General features: G+C 37.7%; 3 protein-coding genes across 8 annotated transcripts; 1 reads left to right on the top strand and 2 right to left on the bottom strand.

The window, feature by feature from the left end:
• Window positions 1–3,289: 3,289 nt before the first annotated feature.
• On the top strand, window positions 3,290–6,244 carry LOC131304672 (probable leucine-rich repeat receptor-like protein kinase At1g35710). Its single transcript, XM_058332007.1, has 3 exons — window positions 3,290–4,636; window positions 4,685–5,660; window positions 5,741–6,244. The coding sequence occupies exons 1-3, from the start codon at window positions 3,452–3,454 to the stop codon at window positions 6,142–6,144; spliced, it is 2,565 nt and encodes an 854-aa protein (XP_058187990.1). The 5' UTR covers window positions 3,290–3,451; the 3' UTR covers window positions 6,145–6,244.
• A 3,502-nt stretch (window positions 6,245–9,746) lies between these two features.
• LOC131304184 (uncharacterized) lies at window positions 9,747–13,556 on the bottom strand. The gene is made up of 4 exons (XM_058331323.1): window positions 13,115–13,556; window positions 10,902–10,955; window positions 10,462–10,521; window positions 9,747–10,065 (listed from the first exon to the last, which is right to left on the bottom strand). Exons 1-4 carry the CDS (start codon window positions 13,430–13,432, stop codon window positions 9,940–9,942), a joined length of 558 nt encoding a protein of 185 aa, XP_058187306.1. The 5' UTR covers window positions 13,433–13,556; the 3' UTR covers window positions 9,747–9,939.
• An 841-nt stretch (window positions 13,557–14,397) lies between these two features.
• On the bottom strand, window positions 14,398–18,865 carry LOC131304321 (ankyrin repeat domain-containing protein EMB506, chloroplastic). 6 transcript variants are annotated; one of them, XR_009192359.1, is made up of 10 exons: window positions 18,350–18,864; window positions 17,121–17,200; window positions 16,763–16,861; window positions 16,543–16,641; window positions 16,347–16,445; window positions 16,162–16,260; window positions 15,193–15,343; window positions 14,980–15,092; window positions 14,834–14,903; window positions 14,398–14,746 (listed from the first exon to the last, which is right to left on the bottom strand). XR_009192359.1 is itself a non-coding variant. In XM_058331526.1 (8 exons), exons 1-7 carry the CDS (start codon window positions 18,723–18,725, stop codon window positions 15,239–15,241), a joined length of 957 nt encoding a protein of 318 aa, XP_058187509.1. In that variant the 5' UTR covers window positions 18,726–18,865; the 3' UTR covers window positions 14,398–15,092; window positions 15,212–15,238. The 6 variants fall into 6 exon arrangements, 1 of the variants encoding a protein (XP_058187509.1); XR_009192357.1 differs by having other exon boundaries at window positions 14,398–14,761; window positions 14,843–14,903; XR_009192355.1 differs by having other exon boundaries at window positions 14,398–14,761; window positions 14,843–15,092; window positions 15,212–15,343; window positions 18,350–18,865.
• Window positions 18,866–19,718: the final 853 nt, after the last annotated feature.

The following is a 19,718-nucleotide window of genomic DNA, read 5'->3' as shown; positions in this document are numbered from 1 at the left end:
AAGTTGTTCTTCAATTATTTTATATCTAATTTCATTCTGCAAGAATTTTAGTTGATTTGCTTTCTGGTTTAACGGATATATAGGGTAGCTTTTAATTTGTTTTAATTCTCTAAATTCTGGTTTTGTTAAAAATTTAAATATTACTTGTTGACCAAAAGGTTTAGTGGTAATTCCTTCTTCATTAGTTGTAAACGGATAAAGCAAACAGATAAAAAGTGTTCCTAAAATTACTCTATCAGTTAGGTCTTAAACCAACACAAAAGAGGTTCTGAAGCAAACCTCATCCTAACAGATATGTACTTTGGGTAATTTATAATTAATTTGCATCTTGCTACCGTTTGCAGAACTCAATTGTTCAGTTGTTTTATGAAAATACATAGTGGGAACCAAACATTCTTGAATGCAATTAAGGTTGGCACCTGTGTCAATAAGAGCACTGACTTCAATTTTGAAATCATGCACTACTAATTTAACTCTAGCATACCATTTTTGATAGCAATCCTGGTGGTTAGTATCTACTTCATGTTGAGTTGTTAACTGATTGTCAGATTCCTTTAATTTGGTAATTTCTTTTTTAATAAGATTGACCTCTTGTCTGAGATTTTGTACAGTAGTTTGTTTAATAATTTGACTCAGTTCTGATTTAGTAGGGGATTGATAAGATATGTCATTGGGACTAGAATTCTTGTTCTTTTTTATTTTTGTAACTGTTGTAACTGTATTAACCTTTTTATAATATTTTTCTAGGTAATTGAAAAAATAGATTTCAGTTCTTATTTCGTTCATGAAATTTTCCCATTGAGCAATTATTTTATGATCCGAACCGTTCAATATGTGCAGAATGTGATTTTAAGGGTGCCCGCGAGAAATTAGCAAAAAAAATGACCGGAAAAGGTTTGATTTAAGCAGTTTTTATTTGAACCGTTCAATAAAAAACCGTTCGAAACTGTTCGGATCAAGCCCTTCCCGGTCATTTTTTTTGCTGATTTCTTGCGGGTACCCTTAAAATCACGTTCTGATCACATTGAGCGGCTCGGATCATCAAAATTTGATCGGGAGCTATGGGGTGTTTTTTTAGGTGTTTTTTTATGTGTCCCCGGAACAGCCCCGTATATATATATATATATATATATATATATATATATATATATATATATATATATATATGAAAGGTTCTCATTCTTCATCAGGGAAAAGACAGTTCTCATGATAGTCTAATTTTCTGTCTAATTTCCTAAAAGCATTTTCATATGCAAATATAGACTGAATGGGGAAAAGAGACGTAGGTTGGATGTTCATTTTGGGCTCTTCATATGTTTTCCTCCTCTAAATAGTGGATTTGACTGAAGATCAAAGGGAGCTATTCCAAAAGTGGTCAAAAATCTCTTCACCCTTGGAAAGGGAACTCTGCGAAGGAGATCTTATGATGGAACCTTAAGTAGTTTTCTCTGAGCTATTCCTCATCTTAAGGGTGCACCTATATTACTTTCCAAGGATGGTATCTAATTTAATTGCTTTACGGTTTGCTTTTGTCCCATGTCTAAATATGGGAATCCTCGGAGAGTTGAGCCATCTTTTGGGGCGACTTCTCCACGTGAATGATTTTCAGAGGGTTTGGAGCAAGCTGAAGCGGTGTGTAAAACCAGAAACTTGCACAACGGAGCTAGGAGTGCTAGGGTTTGGGCCTCATCCTTGGCATCTGTGTCCTTGGGGGAGACTTCCTCGGGAAGATTGTTTCCCCCTGGGGATTCCTGAAAGGAGGTGTGGTTTCGCTTAACGAATTGTCCGAACGAGCTAGGACGTACTTAACTTATTGAGGAGCATAATAAGTACGGGGAATTGCCTATGGAATGACAAAGTAAACAAATATGTGACCTCCTGGAGGACAAGTATGTGTTTGTTCACAACCGCTCTTTTCTTACGTTTTTGCTTTCTTGTCCTTTCATAAATGTATCAGCGGAACTGAAGGAGTTTCCTAGGGCTATGCAGGATTCCCAAGACAGCAAAGATGTATATTCGAGAAGTGAGAACATTCATCTCGTCTTTTTATGTATATTACTAGTATTTTTGCACCTTGGGGCCGTGTCGTCTTCTAAAATAAACAGGGATTACCCTGTACAACTACCTACTGCTCAGCCCGCGTTCCATTTCATCCTTTTAGGGAAAGGAGCAATGGTGTATTAATTTGCTGTGCCGAAACAGGGCTAATATTGAAGTGACAGTACTTTTCTATCTTCTTGTTAGTGTTCCATCGTATTGACAAGGTAATGTGAAAATGTGTTCAAGATGTGGAAATCTCGAGGCATTACTCGACGAATAGGAACACATAAACACGGGGGTACTTAGGACATGGAGCCAGTCGTGGCAAATGCGTTGAAGCTTGAGAACCCACACTTGTGCCTACAACAACACCACACTTTACAAAAGAATAAGCATCATCATAGATTCTATAACGAGGCTTTCAATTCATGAATTCATTACCACTGTATACTTGAGACAAGCCTTTGGAATTGAAGAAGAAAACGATCTCCGCATTGTTGTGATTTTAATCTTTGTATTATGATTTAGAATTAAAGATCGAAGAATTCAATTCTCAAAACTTTCCAGAGTCATATAGGCGTGTCATAGGCACGTTTTTTAATAATTGTGGATTGATCAGCATTGAGTCTGTTCTCTAAAGGGCGTGTGGATTACTAATATTGAAAGAGAGAGGCTTCAAAAATTGAAAAGTCTTAGGTCATTTGACGAGGGAGAAAACTTACTGTTTTCCAGTAAAGAACAAGTGGCCAATATATGTTAAATTTTTTGTTTTTGAAACATGACACCCATGTTTGAGACTAGACTATTGTTTTTAGTGAATGAATAGTTAAGCAGAATTCCGTGATAATGCTTACACATAATCTGTTTTTCTAGATCGATGCTTAAATATTTTTTAAGGTGACTAGATTGTTGAATTTCCAGCAAAATATGAAGTTGGATTAACAACTTTTTTTTACACGATTAACAGAATCACTGATAGCAATTAGCAAGTCTTCTCTCTCTCTCTCTCTCTCTCTCTCTCTCTCATCTGTGCCTTGGCAAGTCATCGCTCAAGTCAATGACTAAAACATTTTGGAAGTGAAGAATACTCAGAGAGGAAGAAAGACTGGAAAAGTCATCAGTCTCTCTCTCTCTCTCTCTCTCTCTCTCTCTCTCTCTCTCTCTCTCTCTCTCTCTCTCTCTCTCATCTGTGCCTTGGCAATTCAATGACTTCAACATTTTGGAAGTGAAGAATACTCAGAGAGGAAGACTAAAGACTGGAAAAGTGAGAGACACTCTTGGCTTGCTTGACTCCTAGTGCCGGGGTCAACAAGTCAACCCAAAAATCTTTTTAAAAACCCCTCTTGAGCATTGTTCTCTGCATCCATTGCTCAATATTTTGCTGCTACAAAAACCACACGTACTTTAAATAATGGGCAACGATACCATATCCTCTTCTATTTATTCTGTTATGCTCCTAGTAATCAGCATGGCAGCTTGTGTTAGCACATTTTCAATTCCATCATCTGCAAAATCATCATCGTTGTCGTCGTTTTCATCTTCAGTAGAGGCGGAAGCTCTGCTGAATAGTGGTTGGTGGGGAAACTTTTCTTTGGCAAATCGTTGCTCCTTGAAAGGCATCACTTGCAATAGAGCAGGAAGTGTCGTTCGGATGGAAGTTCGTCTCTTTGATTCAGACGGATGGCTTTCAAACATGAATTGGTCTTCCTTGCCAAATCTTGAATATCTTGATCTCAGTTACTCTTACTACTTATTAGCTGGGGAAATTCTGGGTGAAATTGGTACTCTCTCCAAGCTCACCCACCTTGACCTTTCTAACATCCTTAATATTGGAGGTGTTATACCCCCTACCCTGGGAAATCTCACCCAATTAGTCCATGTCAACTTATCGAGGACTGATATTGGAGGTCCAATCCCTTCATCTATTGGAAATTGGAGAAACTTGATCCATTTGGATCTCAATTCAAATAATCTCAATGGCTCCATCCCTCCTGAAATAGGGAATCTGAAGAATTTGGTCGAGATGAATTTGGGTTTAAACCACCTTCAAGGTCCGATCCCTTCATCCATTGGCAATCTAAGTGCTCTTACCTATTTGTCTCTCTGTTCAAATCAACTCAGCTACTCAATCCCTCCACAAATTGGGAACCTAAAGAGTTTGGTAGAGATGGATATGAGTTCCAACATCCTTATTGGTTCAATCCCCTCATCTATTGGCCATTTATCTAATCTCACCTGGTTCTATCTCGATTTAAATCAACTCAATGGTCCCATCCCTTGTGAAATTGGTAAGCTAGAGAATTTGGTACAATTGAATATATCTCTCAACAACCTTGATGGTCCAATCCCATCATCTATTGGTAATTTAAGTTATCTTACCCATTTGTCTCTCCATTCAAATCAACTCAGCAGCTCAATCCCTCCGGAAATAGGTGTTTTATCAAGTTTGACCTATATGTCCCTGGCTTCGAATATGCTTGACGGTGTAATTCCTTCATCCATAGGGAATTTGGCTTATTTGACTCACTTGGACCTCAGGATTAACCTCCTCACAGGTCCTAGCCCGAATATTATTTGTGGATTGAAGAACCTGAAGGTTTTGTAGCTCTCTGATAATTTGCTTAGTGGGCATATACCAGGGAAGATAGGAGGACTCTGCAGATTGGAGTATCTGGGGTTGGGTAGAAATGACTTAGTTGGACCCATACCCAGCGGACTTACTTATTTGCCACACCTGGCGTACTTGGATCTCTCCCAAAATAATCTATTCGGGAATATCCCCGCTTGTCTTTGTTTATTAGCAACTGTCAACTTTTCATACAACCATCTCAATGAGTGTCCGCATGAGGTTTGCCGTAAAGCAGTTGATTCCTCCTATTGTGTGGCCAATAAGGGAAAGGAAATTAAACATAATAATCTTTTCTTTTGTCTACTTTTCATAGCGTTACTTGTCATCCTTGTCTTAGTTGCGAGATCTTGTTTCCATAACCCCCAAAAAATCCAAAGTGAGGCAAGAGCAATGAATCACGTGGATATTTGCTCCATATGGAATTATGATGGAAGAATTGCATATGAAGACATCATCAAAGCAACAAATGACTTTGACATTAGATATTGCATTGGAACAGGCGGTTATGGTAGTGTCTACAGAGCTCAGTTGCCAAGTGGCAAAGTAGTTGCCTTGAAGAAATTTCATCGGTTTGAAGCAGAAGACCCAACTTTCGACCATTGTTTCAGGAATGAGGTCCAAATGTTGTCTAATGTACGACACAAAAACATCGTGAAGCTTTACGGATTTTGTTTGCACAACAGATGCATGTTCTTGGTGTATGAGTACATGGAAAAAGGAAGTTTGTTTTGCACCCTAAGATTCGATGTCGAAGCTTCTGAAATTGGATGGACTCAAAGGGTAAAAATCGTTGAAGCAATGGCACATGCTTTATCCTACTTGCATCATGATTGCACCCCGCCAATTGTTCATCGGGACATATCAAGCAACAACATTCTGTTGAACTCTCAACTAGAGGCTTTTGTCGCTGACTTCGGAACTGCCAGATTGTTGCATCCCGATTCATCCAACCAAACTGTTATTGCAGGCACTTATGGATATATTGCACCAGGTATGGGTACTGCCTTTGTTTTTATCAAAGTAAACATCTATGGTTGTTTTCAAAATCCATATATTTTGGTGTTTTTGCAGAACTTGCCTATACCATGGTTGTGACTGAAAAGTGTGATGTTTATAGCTTTGGAGTTGTGGCACTAGAAACGATCATGGGAAGGCATCCGGGAGACCTCCTATCATCCTTGACGTCGCCTCCAAGCGAAAACATGATGATAACCGATGTCCTAGATTCACGCCTTCTGCCTCCAACAAATCCAATAGTTGCGGGGGACATCGTTCTAGTTGCTACAATGGCATTTGCATGTTTAGATCCCAAGCCCAAGTCCCGACCATCGATGCTACACCTGTCTCAAGAGTTTCTTTCTCGTCGGAAAGCTCTGGCTGCACCCCTTCGTACAGTATCATTGCGGAATCTGTGGAATCGGAAAATGGACTTTGTCCACCAATCAAATGAGCATGTGATCAGTGCCCAAGTTTGAAAAGAGATTTCACATCCTTTTCAGGCGTTAGTTGTTATGATCATTATGAATGTGTTTTAAGAAAATGTCTATCCCAAAGGAGCAATGCTGTATTAGTTTACTGAAATGGCAATACATTTTTGTGTTTTCTAAACTTGCTTGTGTTCATTGTATTGACATGGTAATACGATTAGGCCTTTCCTATTCAAATGTCCAAGGATTGAAATCCACGGTAGTCGTGCTGGCACCATATGCTATGTAGTGTTCATATCCCTATGTTTCGATGTATTTCTAGCCGAACATATGGAAATCCCCGAGGCATTCCTCGAGGGTTAGAAACACATAAAAGCGGGGGTAATGCGTGGAAGACTCCGAAACCACACTAGTGCTTAAGAGAAGACCACACTTAACAAAAGAATAAGCATCATCTTAGATTCTATAAAAAAACTTCCAATTCATTCCTACTCTATCTTTGATACTTGAGAAAAGCCTTAAGTTTCTCAAAAAGTGATCTTTCTAACCCCCAAGATTTGCCACCAACTACAACAGTTCTAAACTGGCCGGATGAAATAGGATGTGTGTCGCTTATGTAAACATCCGAAAAGATATTCCCATGCCTAAAAGCACAACGCAACAATATAAAAATCCAACGTAAGTGGAATATTCCTCTCTGGTACCACCCAACTATTCGAGTCATGCCTTTAGACATATAGGGAGTAGGAATACGCAACAAAGAAAACACGTTGCAACCAGGAGTTTTTTTAGCTATTACTTTACAAATCTGTAGTTCACTTCAAAGTTATTTGCAAAAGCGATCGCCACATTGTTGTGATTTAATCGATTGGGTGTATTACGATCTAGAATTGAATAAGAATCGGATCAATTGTACACACTTTGTCGTAGGCACGTTTTTTCAATAATTGTTGATTGATCACCATTGAGTGAGTTCTCTTAAGGGCGTGTGGACCACAATATACAGAAGAATATGATATTGAATATGCTCGAGACAAGCCTTTAGTTTTTCAATAAGTGATCTTTGTGCCCCCCAAAAGAAGACGCATCTATATTGTTGTGATTTACATAATTGATAGTGTGATCTAATTTAGAATTGAATAAAAATTCAATTCTTAAACTTTCAACCATACATACAGCTTCATCTTAGGCGCGTGTTTGAATGATTGTTTGTTGATCAACATCGAGTGTGTTCTCTAAAGAGCGTGTGGACCACGAATACGTGCAAAGTTATTGGGGCAGAGGTGATTTACATAGAGGACCACAATACACATTACTAGAAAAGAAAGACATAAAACTTGAAAAGTCTGGGGTCATTTGATGAAAACGATATTGAAGGGTAGAAGGAAAATTCGTACTCTGGCTGGCTTGACTCATCCAAATAGTACAAGCCAAGGGTTGCAGTTAAAGGGGGCATTTTTTAAAGGGAAAATGACGGCCCAGGACTGTCATTGGCGGGTATTAATTATTAAAACACGTCATTGGCCATAATTTTCCCTTTTTTAAAATTTGTCGGCCCATTGGGCGGTTTTGGTTTTAAAATCACGACAACAACCCAGTTTCGATTTAGGTTTGGTAGAAGAAAGTATCCGAATCGAACCGAACGAACCCGAACCAATCCATATAATATTATTAATAGGTATGTATAATATAATCTCTCTCTCTCTCTCTCTCTCTCTCTCTCTCTCTCTCTCTCTATATATATATTCAGTCCACTTTTCGTAAGGACCACCCTAACTTAAAAAAATGCGGACCTCCTTTTCCGATCGAATTTCAATGATCCGAGCCGCTCAATGTGATTTTAAGGGTACCCGCTAGAAATTAGCAAAAAAAAATGACCGGGAAGAGTTTCATCCAAGTAGTTTTTATTTGTTTTTTATTGAACGATTGAAACAAAAACTGCTCGGATGAAGCCCTTCCCGGTCATTTTTTTGCCGATTTCTCACGGGTACCCTTAAAATCATGTTCTGTATACATTGAATGGCTCGGATTATCGAAAGTCGATCGGAGAATGGGAGAAATGGGGAGGCCCTTATTTTAACTAAAATAAGGACCTCTTCATTTGAAAATGACTGTATATATATTATTTTAAGTTTTAAGTTTTCTAGGGTCATGCTACGGTACACACTCTTGTGCCATATGCACTCGTATTACCAAACCATTGAGAGGCGTAATATTTTACCATTGAGAGGCATAACAATTGAAGGAAGTGTTTGGTTACGCTTCTCAATGGTTTGGTTACGACTCTCAATGATTTAGTTATGCTTCTTCATGATTTGGTTATACGGGTGCATATGGTACGGGGATGCGTATTGTAGCATTTCCCTTTTAGCGACTCGTCATTTCTTATCCTCTCCTCTCATACTCCTAAAAAATCTCAAAAATCTTCAATAGAAGTTTGAAAATCATTTATTGATTGGTATACCGTAGACCACAGAAGCATGCACCAATCAATATGTCAAAGTCTCAAACCCCAAAACGTGAGATGAGTAATGGTAAAATCTAAAGGCATGTAACGCATAATAATCTTGGAATATTACTCCCTGCGGCCCATACTTTTTGTTCGTTCGGCAAAACGATGTTTTAAAAGTAACAAATTTTTATCAAGATCTAGAAAAAACTCTACTTTTTTCCAAATAAAAAGAACCCCTTGATGTAAGAGTAATTCTCTGCGGCCAAAAGTAATTCTACGCGGCCAGGAGTAATTCTCCGCGTCTAAGAGTAATTCTTGGCCGCAAAGAATTACTTCTAGATCAAAGATTTACTCCTAGCAGCGAAGAATCACACCTAGCCCCGAAGAATTACTCTTGGCTGCAAAGAATTACTTATGACCGCGAAGAATTACTCTTAGCCGCAAAGAATTACTCCTGGCTGCAAAGTTTTAAAAGCAGATCATTTTGGCTTATTGGATTGAATTAGGCTTGACCTGCCTCTATTACCATTGAAATAAAATCGGAAAAAACTTTCAAAAATCTTTCAATTGGCCCAAAATATTTTTCTGTCAATCTCTTGGACATTTTGGGTGAGTCACTAAGTTTACGTTTTTTTTTTTTTTTTTTTCTTACATTTAAGTTTTTATATTTTGGATTGGTCTTGATGAAAAACAAGAAAAAATACCTATCAATTGATTTTTTTATCTACAGTACCGTCTCTTATATGTATTTTTCCAACTTCAGTCCATTTTTTTTTTTATTTCTCATGTCGAACGAACAATTTATCCCAACATTTACAACAAAAAGCCACCCTCTTTCCTCTAAGAGCTTTAGGGGCTTTTTGAACTTTTGTTTTTATTCAAATTTTTTTCGCATTATTGTTTTATCTTGTCGAGACGAATTGAAAAACTAAAAAATTACGGAGTACGATTTTTTGGATTTTATCTTGGGTATTTCCAAAAATGTTAGGGTAAAAGTAATTTTTTTAACTTTTTGAATTTCACCCGTCGAGATCAATCAATAATTCACAAAAGTTTAGCACAAAATTAGTAAATGCAAAAAATTTTTGAACAAGGACAAAACTCAAAAAAAACAAACTAAAGCTCTTGGAGGAACCAGGCCCGAGTTTTATAAGGAAAAAAAAAACTGAAGGCAGAAAATATAGCGCAAACAATCAGCTAAGAAAATGAACTTGGGGTGCTTTCACAGATGCAAGAAGTTCACAAAGACCATTCAACAAAGGCTGCATACGGAACTACGTACAACGAGCGAGTACAATGCGTTTTCAGTATGAAAGATTCCAGGATTCTGAGCTTCGATATTAAGCTCGCTCTTAGAAAGTGTTGGACAGGTGAAAACCGGAAAGCGAGATCTACACGGTGTCTTCCACATCCTCAAAGCTCAAGTTTAATGTTTGTAGCTTGAAGCCTGAACCTTGTATGATCTCAACCAAGTTGGAGGCCACCCCTGTAGCTTGTACTGTTGTCTGTTTAGTCAGCTGGAAAAAAGAATGACAGCCATCTTTGGGAAAGGCACCATATAGAGGAAGAAGACATAAAGCCAGATAAAGAAATAAAGAGTTGGTCATTGCTCTGATGACTGTTTAATCAAGGTATCATTTGGGAAGGTATTCTTGATAAATTGACCATATTCATAAAGCACAGCAGCATGCCGTACTGTATTATGAAGTTGTAAAGGATTCACTTGTAGAAAGGTTAAAGTTGAAGGAGTTGAAAATAGATGGGAAAGTAAAAACTGTGAAGGATTAAGGACTTCAGTCACTTCACACTCGAAGTCAATGAATAGCAACCTTTTGGTTAATTTTTGGGTGCAAGTTTCACTAAATGTGAAGTCCCACTTCAAATCGCAGTTCCATATAGTTGTTTATACTCACCTCAACGGTTGCCATACCCTCGTCAACTTGAACTTTTAAATCGGTAATGCCCTCTGTTGCCTACAAAATAATGGGAAAGTTAGTGAGGCAAATGCCCTAAACATGATGGAATGGTAACTTGAACTATTTGGCCCAAAAAAAAAAAGGCATGAGCTTGTAACAAGCCCAAGATAGCAATTTCACTTTTTGTGAAGAAGAAAACCATTATTATTCAAAATATCCATGTTAGCCAGTTAACTTGAATCAACCAATTGAGCAACAAGTAATAAACAAAAGCAACCATGAAGAGCACTCTCTTTAGCCTTTAGAGCAAGAAGTTATAGACAAAAGCAACAATAAAGAGCATTCTCGTTGAAACAATGATAAAAGAACAAGGAATAATGACAATCATAAAAAACCGCTTGGTTTGTAAAACATTCAATGACGACAGATGGATCTACCTCTAAAGCTCTGGTCACTGAAGGAATAGCTGATTCACTGATTGTTCCTTCTGCCTACATACATATTCAGCAAAAGCAGCGTTATAAGTCTACATCCACGCATATCTGGATCTATGAGACTAATGCGAAAAGAGAGTGGCACCGATGCAAACATGGAAACATCACATAGAAATAGTTTATCAGGTTCAAGACCAATTGGTCTTGAGAATTTCTAAAGCATAAAATAAAACCAAGAGTAAGTTGCGGTTTGGACTTCTGGAATTGAAATGAAAGCATTTGGTATCACTTGCATGAAAGTATAACATGTTATTCAATTTCTTACTTTTGGGGTCTACATCAAGAGTGGATTTTGAAAGAGCTTTAATTTGATGGAATCCAAACAACTTAGAAACTACAGTCACTTGAAATCCTTCTTTCCAACTACATTCACATTAATCTGAATAAAATCCTCCAGTATATAACAACCAATCTAACTCCAATGGGTAAACCTAATTGTTTCAAGTTTATAAAGTGCCAAACCCTTTCATATCGAATCCACTCATCCAAACGGAACTTATCTATCTAACAACACACGCTTGGTTTTACAGACCAAAGATTATAAATTAAGCATAAAAGATAATAATGCAACAAAAACATAACTATTCAAGTGATATCACAATCACAAAGGAATGTACGAAGCTTGCACTATTACACCAGGAGTCCCTATTGAGAAGCTCTTCACCGCTAAGTTCACAAAGAACTCAAAATACATGGCAATAAAATCTAATTACATTTCAAAAGGAGCAACCCTAAACATCCCAAAACTATTTAAAACTCAAAGTTAAACTCCAGTACAATCCATCTTAATTCACCAAATAGATAACAATCGCATCTAAAAGTCAGTCAAGGCGGCTGCCTAAGCGCTAGGCAGACTCCAATGCCTAGATTTTAGGGTCTAGACGATAATTAGAAGTTTTTGCATCACTCGGCGATTACTTGGCTGGGCCGACATTAATTGGCGGGCAAATTTCGTAATATTTAAAAGTATTTTGAGCATAAGTGTCTCATAGTGCAAAGTGCAGAGTGTTATTCTAACACAATATTTACGCCATATACATAATATGTATAGCTGCATATCAAAGTGCTAAATCGGCTAACAAAACAAAACCATAATACAGCACAAAACATGTATTAAGTGCTACTTATTAGTTGTTACTTGTTACTCTAGTCTGATTTTATTCCTTCCTAGTCTTGTGTCATTTCTTACTCAAACTTGGAGGGGAGTGAAAGATAGTTTGTAAATATAAAAAGCACCCAACAAATCTCTAGGAGCCGACTAGTAAGCCTAGCCGCTGGGCACCTCTCTTTTGCCCGACAAGCGCCTAACGGTTTTTGGAATATTGGTCATGAGAAACCATAATGACTGGTAATTTCATACTGCATAGCGATTCTCCAGACGATATTCATAAAGGAAACTGCCAAAGAATCATAGAGTACCACACCAACATAATATTCACAATCTCTTCTGCAAAAACACGCATAAAATAGCCAGTCCCATGTACCCAAAGTTCCAAATTTGAGATTTTTGACCTAATATTTAAATACAACCACAAACCCAGAAATTCGCAAACGATGAGATACCTGAAAGAACAATTTCTGCTGCAAAAGACACATAAAATACTAAAATAGCCAGTGCCACATTCCCACGATTTCCGAATTTGAAACTTTTGAACCAATAGTAAAATACACACAAAACCAAAATTTGCTAAAGACACATAAATAGCCAGTGCCATATTCCCAAGTTTCATAATTTGAAATCTTTGAACCAATAGTCGAATACACTCACAAATCCAAAAATTTAACACCAACATAATTCAAAATTTCTACTGCGAAAGACAAAAAAAAATTGCCAGTGCCACATTCCCAAAATTCCATATTCCAAATCTTTTAACCAATTCTCAAAAACCGAGAAAATTTTGCAAAGGTCTCATACCTGAAAGAACAATTTCTACTGCAAAAGACAAATAAAAAATAAAAAAATCCAGTGCCATATCCCCAAATTCCAAATCTTTTAACTAATACTCAAAAACCCACAAAAAATTGCAAAGGTCTCATTCCTGAAAGAACAATTTCTACCTCAAAAGACGCACAAAATAGCCAGTGCCACATTCCCAAATTTCAAATTTTGTTAACCAATACTCAAAAGCCCAGAAAAACTTGCAAAGGTCTCGTACCTGAAAGAACATGGTGAGGACATCAGAAGGGGAGACGGAAACAGAGACCGGCTGATCAGTCGTCGCCGATGCATTTACTTCTTCTGCTTCTTCTGGAATCAGGGTTTCTTCGGCGACCGACCTTGCAACCCTTCTTCTTCTCCTTTGCAACTGCTGCTGCTTGTTTGATACGAGAGCGAAATTAGGGTTACGGTTGACAACGTTGGCGTTGGTATGAGGGTGAAATGCTTGAATTGGAATGGTTGAAGAAGGAAGAAGAAGAAGAGATTTGGGTCTACAGACAGAATAGAGCGTGGAAAATCCTGAAATTGCGGCCATTGTTTCTTCTTCTTTCAATTTGTTCCGTCCTCCTTGGAGAAGAGAAGTGAATGCAAAGAGTGGACCTTTTTACCTTATCTGCAAAGATATATATAAGCGAGCCGTTATCTCTGCATGTACTCTGTTCTCAAAGGGGGATGGATGATCTTCTGATAAATAAATAAATAAAACCAAAAATTACCCCCGAAAATGACTTCATCGAAATGAAACATATGATGTAAAAATTGAAATCAAACCTCGTAAAAATTAAAAGGAAACAATCAAAAAAACCGTGTCAAAAAAGTTGAGAAAAGTTTGGGCAAAATAACCCTTAGTAGACCTAGACGGATAAATAAGTCCAACGAGCCTGACAATAAATCATCTAAAACTTTAACGATCTTTTTAAAAATAGATTCAAACTTCATTTATTTATTAAGCGAGTTGGCCTTGAACAAGTTTATCGAGCAGTTCCTGAGCTGGTTTTGAGTAATTCGAATTTTTTAAAACTCTATAAGCTGAATAGATGATTGTTTAAACTTGATGTAAGAATTTAAAGAAAAAAAAGAGTTTGTGTAATGTAACAAACTGATCAAACGACCTTTACTCTCAAACTCATAAACAAACTGATCAAACGACCTTTTAACTAACTTGAGCTCGAACTTTGATCAAACGACAACTTTTAACTAACTTGAGCTCGAACTTGAGATGCCTGTTGATTTCCTCATCAGCCTAATAGGACCCAGTTAAAAGAAAATAAGAAAAAAAATCGTTAAAGTTATCTATTTTCCCAAGTTATTCGATCTCATTTATCAAGTAAATAATCACAATAAAAGGAAAGGTAAGTGTAACATTTGTTTTGGTGGATTTAAATTTACAATCATTTTCATGGACTCTTCCCATTTAGGATTCGTGTGAGACAGGTAGGGGAACTGTTCTCATTCAACCGAGACATATTGGAACTTATTCCTTCGAAAGAATCAAAACTAGCAACCCATGTATGAAATATAAAATAAACAAAAAGATAATTCTTCGACAAATTTTCATACAAATAATGAGATTGGTAGATTGGTGAGAGGATTTCAAAGAAACTTCGCAGCAGCTAAAGAAACCACTGGCCTAAAAAACCACGTAACGGACATGAAAAAGAGCATGAGCTCAGTTCGCCCCATTTTCATGGGGTCAGCTACATGAATTCTTTTTCCACTGCTTCGGTATAACAAATGAACCAAACTATGCAACCAAATAGTTTAGGCCCCGTTGATAACAAGAACATATGTCAAAAACGATTCTGCCAACTGATTGCTACTTTCAAGCATATGCTCTCATCCAATTCCTCTTGAACTTCAACATCTACAGAACACAAAAATTATCATGGAAGCAGAAGACATCAAATTCAGAGAACACCAAGAAGAGACTGGCAACAATGCTTACTCTTGATATATCTAGCCAGCCAGGTTTTGTTAAGCTGAGCCTCGGATTCAGAATTGAAGTCCTTCAGAAACGCAAAAATGTCGAGGATGAAACCCAAAAACCGGTGGTGTAAAGCTACAAAACTTTACTAGTTGCACCTCTAGATACAGCGAATTTGCAGGCATCCCCATATGATTTGGATCTTGGTAAAGCAAGATCACTCTTAAAAACCCAAACAGGATGGAGTATTGGCTCTGAGTTCTTTACTACCCTGAAAAGCAAGTTGAGGGAATGAGATCAGTGAAATTTTATGGTCAAGGAATTGAGGATAAACTTCCCGGTCATCAATCAAGCAAAAGTTTTCAGAATACTGTATCAGTGGATTCTAACCCCAAGTTGGGCCTGGCAAAATGCTATTCACATATTTCTGTTAGCTGGTACAAGCTTCAGTAACTTGGCAAGGTCATAAGACTTGAAGTCCTTCCCATAGCATAAGGCAAGATCAAGGGGTGTTTTCCCATCCTGAAACATGAAACGCGATAACGTAAAATCTGCTTACTGCAATGAAAAAATGTGGAAAAAAGCAACAAAAGCCCCATTGATGTGGCAGTGCATCTCAATTGGAAGTGAAGAAGTCCATAGCATGCATTATTTCACTGAAATATGTTATTCTGATGGACAAATTAGAAGAGTAAGAGAACCATTCATCAAGAAAAAGGAAAAAACCAAAAGAACTGTAGTCCAAGTATTCCATCAATCAAACTATTCCACAATTCATTAACATTGTCACCAACCATTCATATTCTTCTGTCAAATAAATTTCGAAATAACTGACCCAATTCCTAAATTCAGTGCCCACTGCTGAAATGACCATAGCTTGCTGCTGGAAAACAATTAAGTCGGAATTGTAACTTCCTAAGCAGAAAAATGTCAATAGATACCAAAATGTAATAGCATTACATCGGAATTGTAACTTACTAAGCAGAAACAAAGAAAATTGCACTAACTGAAGAGTGCAATACGTCTAAAAACCTTTTGTACTATACAGAACTGTGTAATCCTGCCAGTTAATGCCAAGCATCGAGAAAGTCAACTAACAACCACAAAAAGCAGGACATATGGTCAATGCAATACAAGTTATACTGCGTTAAGTCGGACAGGAAATATGGCAACTGCGATACAAGTATACCGCATGAAGTCAGGCATGGATCTTGCCATCTAAAAGTTAAGGAATTCCTCAAGACATCAAAGAAGACAAGATATCTGGATCATCCAAGCATGAGATTTCCTAACCTAAGCCATCTGCAAAGAAATGGAAATACAATGGTTTTTAATTTTACCTTATTTCTTCTGGTCTTGTCTGCTCCATTGACAAGTAAGACTTTCGCTATATCTCTATTTCGACTTTGGATAGCAATATGTAATGGAGTCCATCCGTCCTGCAGGGAAAAAAGGTTTTAAGAAAAACTAGAATTGAATAGAGGGAAGGAGGGGAAAAATACAGCCAATACCCCTATACACTCACTTTATCAGCAGCGTTCAAATCCACATTGTACTTGATTAATAACTTCACAGTTTGCATGGCTCCCACTTGAACTGCATAATGAAGTGGGGAAGCACCATCCTGTTGTAAGGATAACAGATCAACCATAGCTCCTCCAAATATAAACGAAAATGGAGCTCGACAGATCAATCTCAAAGGAAATAGGAAATTTTCTCACCCGATCTGCAACATTAGGGTTTGCTCCTTTTCTCAAAATATGACTAATGACGGGCTCTTTTTTACCAATAATTGCTGTATGAAGAGCAGTCAAACCATCCTGCTTCATCAAATCAAAGCAATCACTTGCGCCATGTGAAAATACATACATATGGATATACTTCCACAACTTGAAGACATGAAAGCAGGGAATACATACATGAATTGGTCTTAACTTTTACCTTATCAACAAGGTCAATGTGAAGCCCATTCTCAAGTAGCATGTCCATGTGATGAATCTGTCCAGCAAGTGCAAGGGAATGGAGAGGGTTCCATTTCGCCTGAAATAAGTCACAATAACTTGCAGGATCAACGAATTTGTTCTCCAATCAGCAACAAAGGGCATATTTTACTTTCACTTCACCGGAAAATGCCAAAATAGCAAATCTAAGCAGAATCATTCTCGCGATAATGCTACTAATAAACAAGCGGGTATTACCAGGAGAGGCCGCTCCAATGTTGCATGAGAATGAGGTGAGCAAATGAAAATTAACGAAAATGAATTGTCAATAACACGATCTCATTGCTTTAAATACTTACCGTTGATATTCTATCGACGTTGGGAGTAGCATTCTGTTTCAAAATGTCTCTTTCTTCTGGTTCCAAAAGCTGTTCAATCTCTGCAAGAGTTAGACAATCCAGTAACAGTTGCTTCAGCTGAGACATGCAAATTCATGCATGCACTCAAAAAAAGAAAGACTGGAATTGTCATTGATTTCTAGAGACCGCAGACAAAGAAAATATATGTAGGCACACCACAAAAGCAAGCCCCCAGATGCATAAAAGTAAGTATCTCAAACTCCAATCGTTAGAGTCTAGGTAAAAACTTTATGGTGAGAAGTGGAACGTCACAATTCAAGAGCAGGGCAAAGTTATTGGTCATTTTTATGCATACAATTTTCTGTGGATCAAAAATGGCGGTTTTTATTGTCTATGGCTGATCAAAACTCCATTTCGACGAAAATATTATACCTGACCAATGCATTTGTTATTGTTATGTTTAACCAGTTAAAGCAGTTGAAAAGAATGAATTACGGACTTGGTGATGGAAATACAATAACCTGGTAAAAGCACTTGTAACAATAAATCAGCCAACACCAATATTACTCCACTAAGTAACACAGATACTCAATTTATTGAAAGAAGCGTTTATTTCTTCCCTTTTTTCTATTTCACATGTAAATAACTCCAGGATAAAATTGAGGGCTAATCCAGATTAGGGCGTTTCACAAAACACCGGATTCCAAATAGGTCTGCAAACGAAGCTCAGCTCGAGGCTCGCCTCTTATTGGGCTCTGCTCAATTAGTAAATGACCTCAAGTTTTAAGATCGTTTAGCAAATGAGACGCACTCGGGTTAGTTGTAACTCGGCTTGCATATAAAAGAACGACTTGTTTGTAATGACCAGGCTCGTTTATAGGGGCTCGTTGAGTAAACAAATAGAGCTCGAGCACCTGGCTAATACAAGCCAAACTTGAGCTTGATTACTTGGACTCGACTCATGCTCGAGCTAGACTAGTTTTGAATGAGCCAAGCTCTAGTTAGTTGCTCAGCTCATTTATAAAAGCTCGCCTCGTTTATAGAGGCAACCAAGGATGGATTCGAGCTCGAGCTAGACTAGTTTTGAACGAGCCCAGCTCAAACACTTCAAAGCTCGGCTCGACTCCGCTCCTTTGCAGACCCAAAAAAATTTCAACCACAACACCGACAAAACAATGAAAACCACGGAAACCATTTACGAGAAGAAAACTAAACGGAAATACGAAAACCTTTCTGAAGATCCTCCTCATACTGTTCCGTTGTTGCTGCAGCAGGCTTATCGCCATTAAAAGAAGCAGTATCTGAAGAAATTCTCTCTCCCTCTTCTTCTTCTTCCCTATCGCTCTCAAAATCCAAGTCATTTTCTTCATCTTCGTCGTAATCGCTGCCGCTGCCGTCATCAGGAGCTTCCCAAACCCCTTGATTTCTCGGCAAAGAAGAGACTCTACTCAATTCGACGCTTCTTAATCTGCAAAAACTTAAACTTTGGATCGATTTCGACACACTGTGGCTGAAACTAGGAATTGAGCAAGAAGGGGAGGTGGTAGTAGGGGAAATTCGGAAAATTTGGTTCAACGGAACAGTTGCAGAAGCAAATGACGCCATCGAATTCGAATGCTCTTTGCTAGGGTTTTGGCAATTAACGATTGATTTTGGGATTTTGGTGTCTGTTTTTTTGAGGTTTCTGCTCCCGCTGGTTTTCTGTTTTCTTTTGTTTGGATAATTCCGTTGCTAGGGTATGTTTGGCTGTTGTCAAATTTAAGACTGATTTTTTCCGGGATGCTGTAAGACACTCCCCGTAGTGCACCATGCAGGGGAGATTCGGGATCATTCATCTCAGTGATCAATGATTGAGATTTGTCAAAGCACTTTTACCGGTCAAAGTTCACTCTTATTAGTAAAAGTTAACAAACATATCTAAACTATTAATTGCCGAGATGAACAATCTAGATCCGCCCTATAGGATTCCCTACTAGGAAGCGCCCTGCAGCATCCCGAATTCATTGCTGTCAAAATAGCATTATCAAAATACATTTTTGGTTAGGATAAAAATAAAAATAAAAACATTTTTGGTTTACAAAGTTAAAAAGAAAAAAACATTGTTGCTCTTGATGCACTGAGTGCCATTTTATCATAATCTCAAAATTCAGACATTCGGATTAAATTCATCTTAATCTTCGGCATGACAATAATGATAATGTCATCTTTTGCGCCAAATTTAGTACAAATATGGCATTACCATTTTCATCATGACAATACATGGACTTAGGCTCCGTTCCGAAAACCTTCTTAAAAAATAAGTACTTATTTGTCATTTTTCATTCAAAAATAAGAAGGGTCATTCCACAAAATCCAAATAAAAAGTTCTTTTCACATTTTCAAACTCAAAAATAATATAAATGAAAAAAAAATTCAATTTTTTTTACACCGTATTAAAGATCTCAATGAGATCTATCAAACAAGATCCATAGTGGTAGGAAAATTATTTGCGTAAACACATGATTTTTGAGCTTGAAGTTGCCTTATACAAAAAATAAGACTGTTGCTATGATAATGGGCGCCGTCGGAGGAAAATCGTACCGGCGGCCGCTTCGGGCC

This window comes from Rhododendron vialii, chromosome 10a (genome assembly GCF_030253575.1).
Source record: "Rhododendron vialii isolate Sample 1 chromosome 10a, ASM3025357v1".
Classification (NCBI taxonomy): Eukaryota; Viridiplantae; Streptophyta; class Magnoliopsida; order Ericales; family Ericaceae; genus Rhododendron; species Rhododendron vialii.
This window is presented reverse-complemented; position numbering and strand designations above follow the sequence as displayed.

What these genes read in the sequence shown, in the direction of transcription:
- LOC131304672 (XM_058332007.1), top strand. Translation starts at nt 3,452, where the DNA reads ATGGGCAACGATACCATATCCTCTTCTATTTATTCTGTTATGCTCCTA. An exon ending in GTGGATTGAAGAACCTGAAG is followed by an intron (nt 4,637 to 4,684) that starts GTTTTGTAGCTC and finishes ATACCAGGGAAG; the next exon opens with ATAGGAGGACTCTGCAGATT. An exon ending in TTATGGATATATTGCACCAG is followed by an intron (nt 5,661 to 5,740) that starts GTATGGGTACTG and finishes GTGTTTTTGCAG; the next exon opens with AACTTGCCTATACCATGGTT.
- LOC131304184 (XM_058331323.1), bottom strand. Translation starts at nt 13,432, where the DNA reads ATGGCCGCAATTTCAGGATTTTCCACGCTCTATTCTGTCTGTAGACCC. An exon ending in TCCTCACCATGTTCTTTCAG is followed by an intron (nt 10,956 to 13,114) that starts GTACGAGACCTT and finishes ATATGTATGTAG; the next exon opens with GCAGAAGGAACAATCAGTGA. An exon ending in AGGGTATGGCAACCGTTGAG is followed by an intron (nt 10,066 to 10,461) that starts GTGAGTATAAAC and finishes TCTTTTTTCCAG; the next exon opens with CTGACTAAACAGACAACAGT.
- LOC131304321 (XM_058331526.1), bottom strand. Translation starts at nt 18,725, where the DNA reads ATGGCGTCATTTGCTTCTGCAACTGTTCCGTTGAACCAAATTTTCCGA. An exon ending in ACATTGACCTTGTTGATAAG is followed by an intron (nt 16,642 to 16,762) that starts GTAAAAGTTAAG and finishes TTGATGAAGCAG; the next exon opens with GATGGTTTGACTGCTCTTCA. An exon ending in ACAAGACCAGAAGAAATAAG is followed by an intron (nt 15,344 to 16,161) that starts GTAAAATTAAAA and finishes TTCATGTTTCAG; the next exon opens with GATGGGAAAACACCCCTTGA.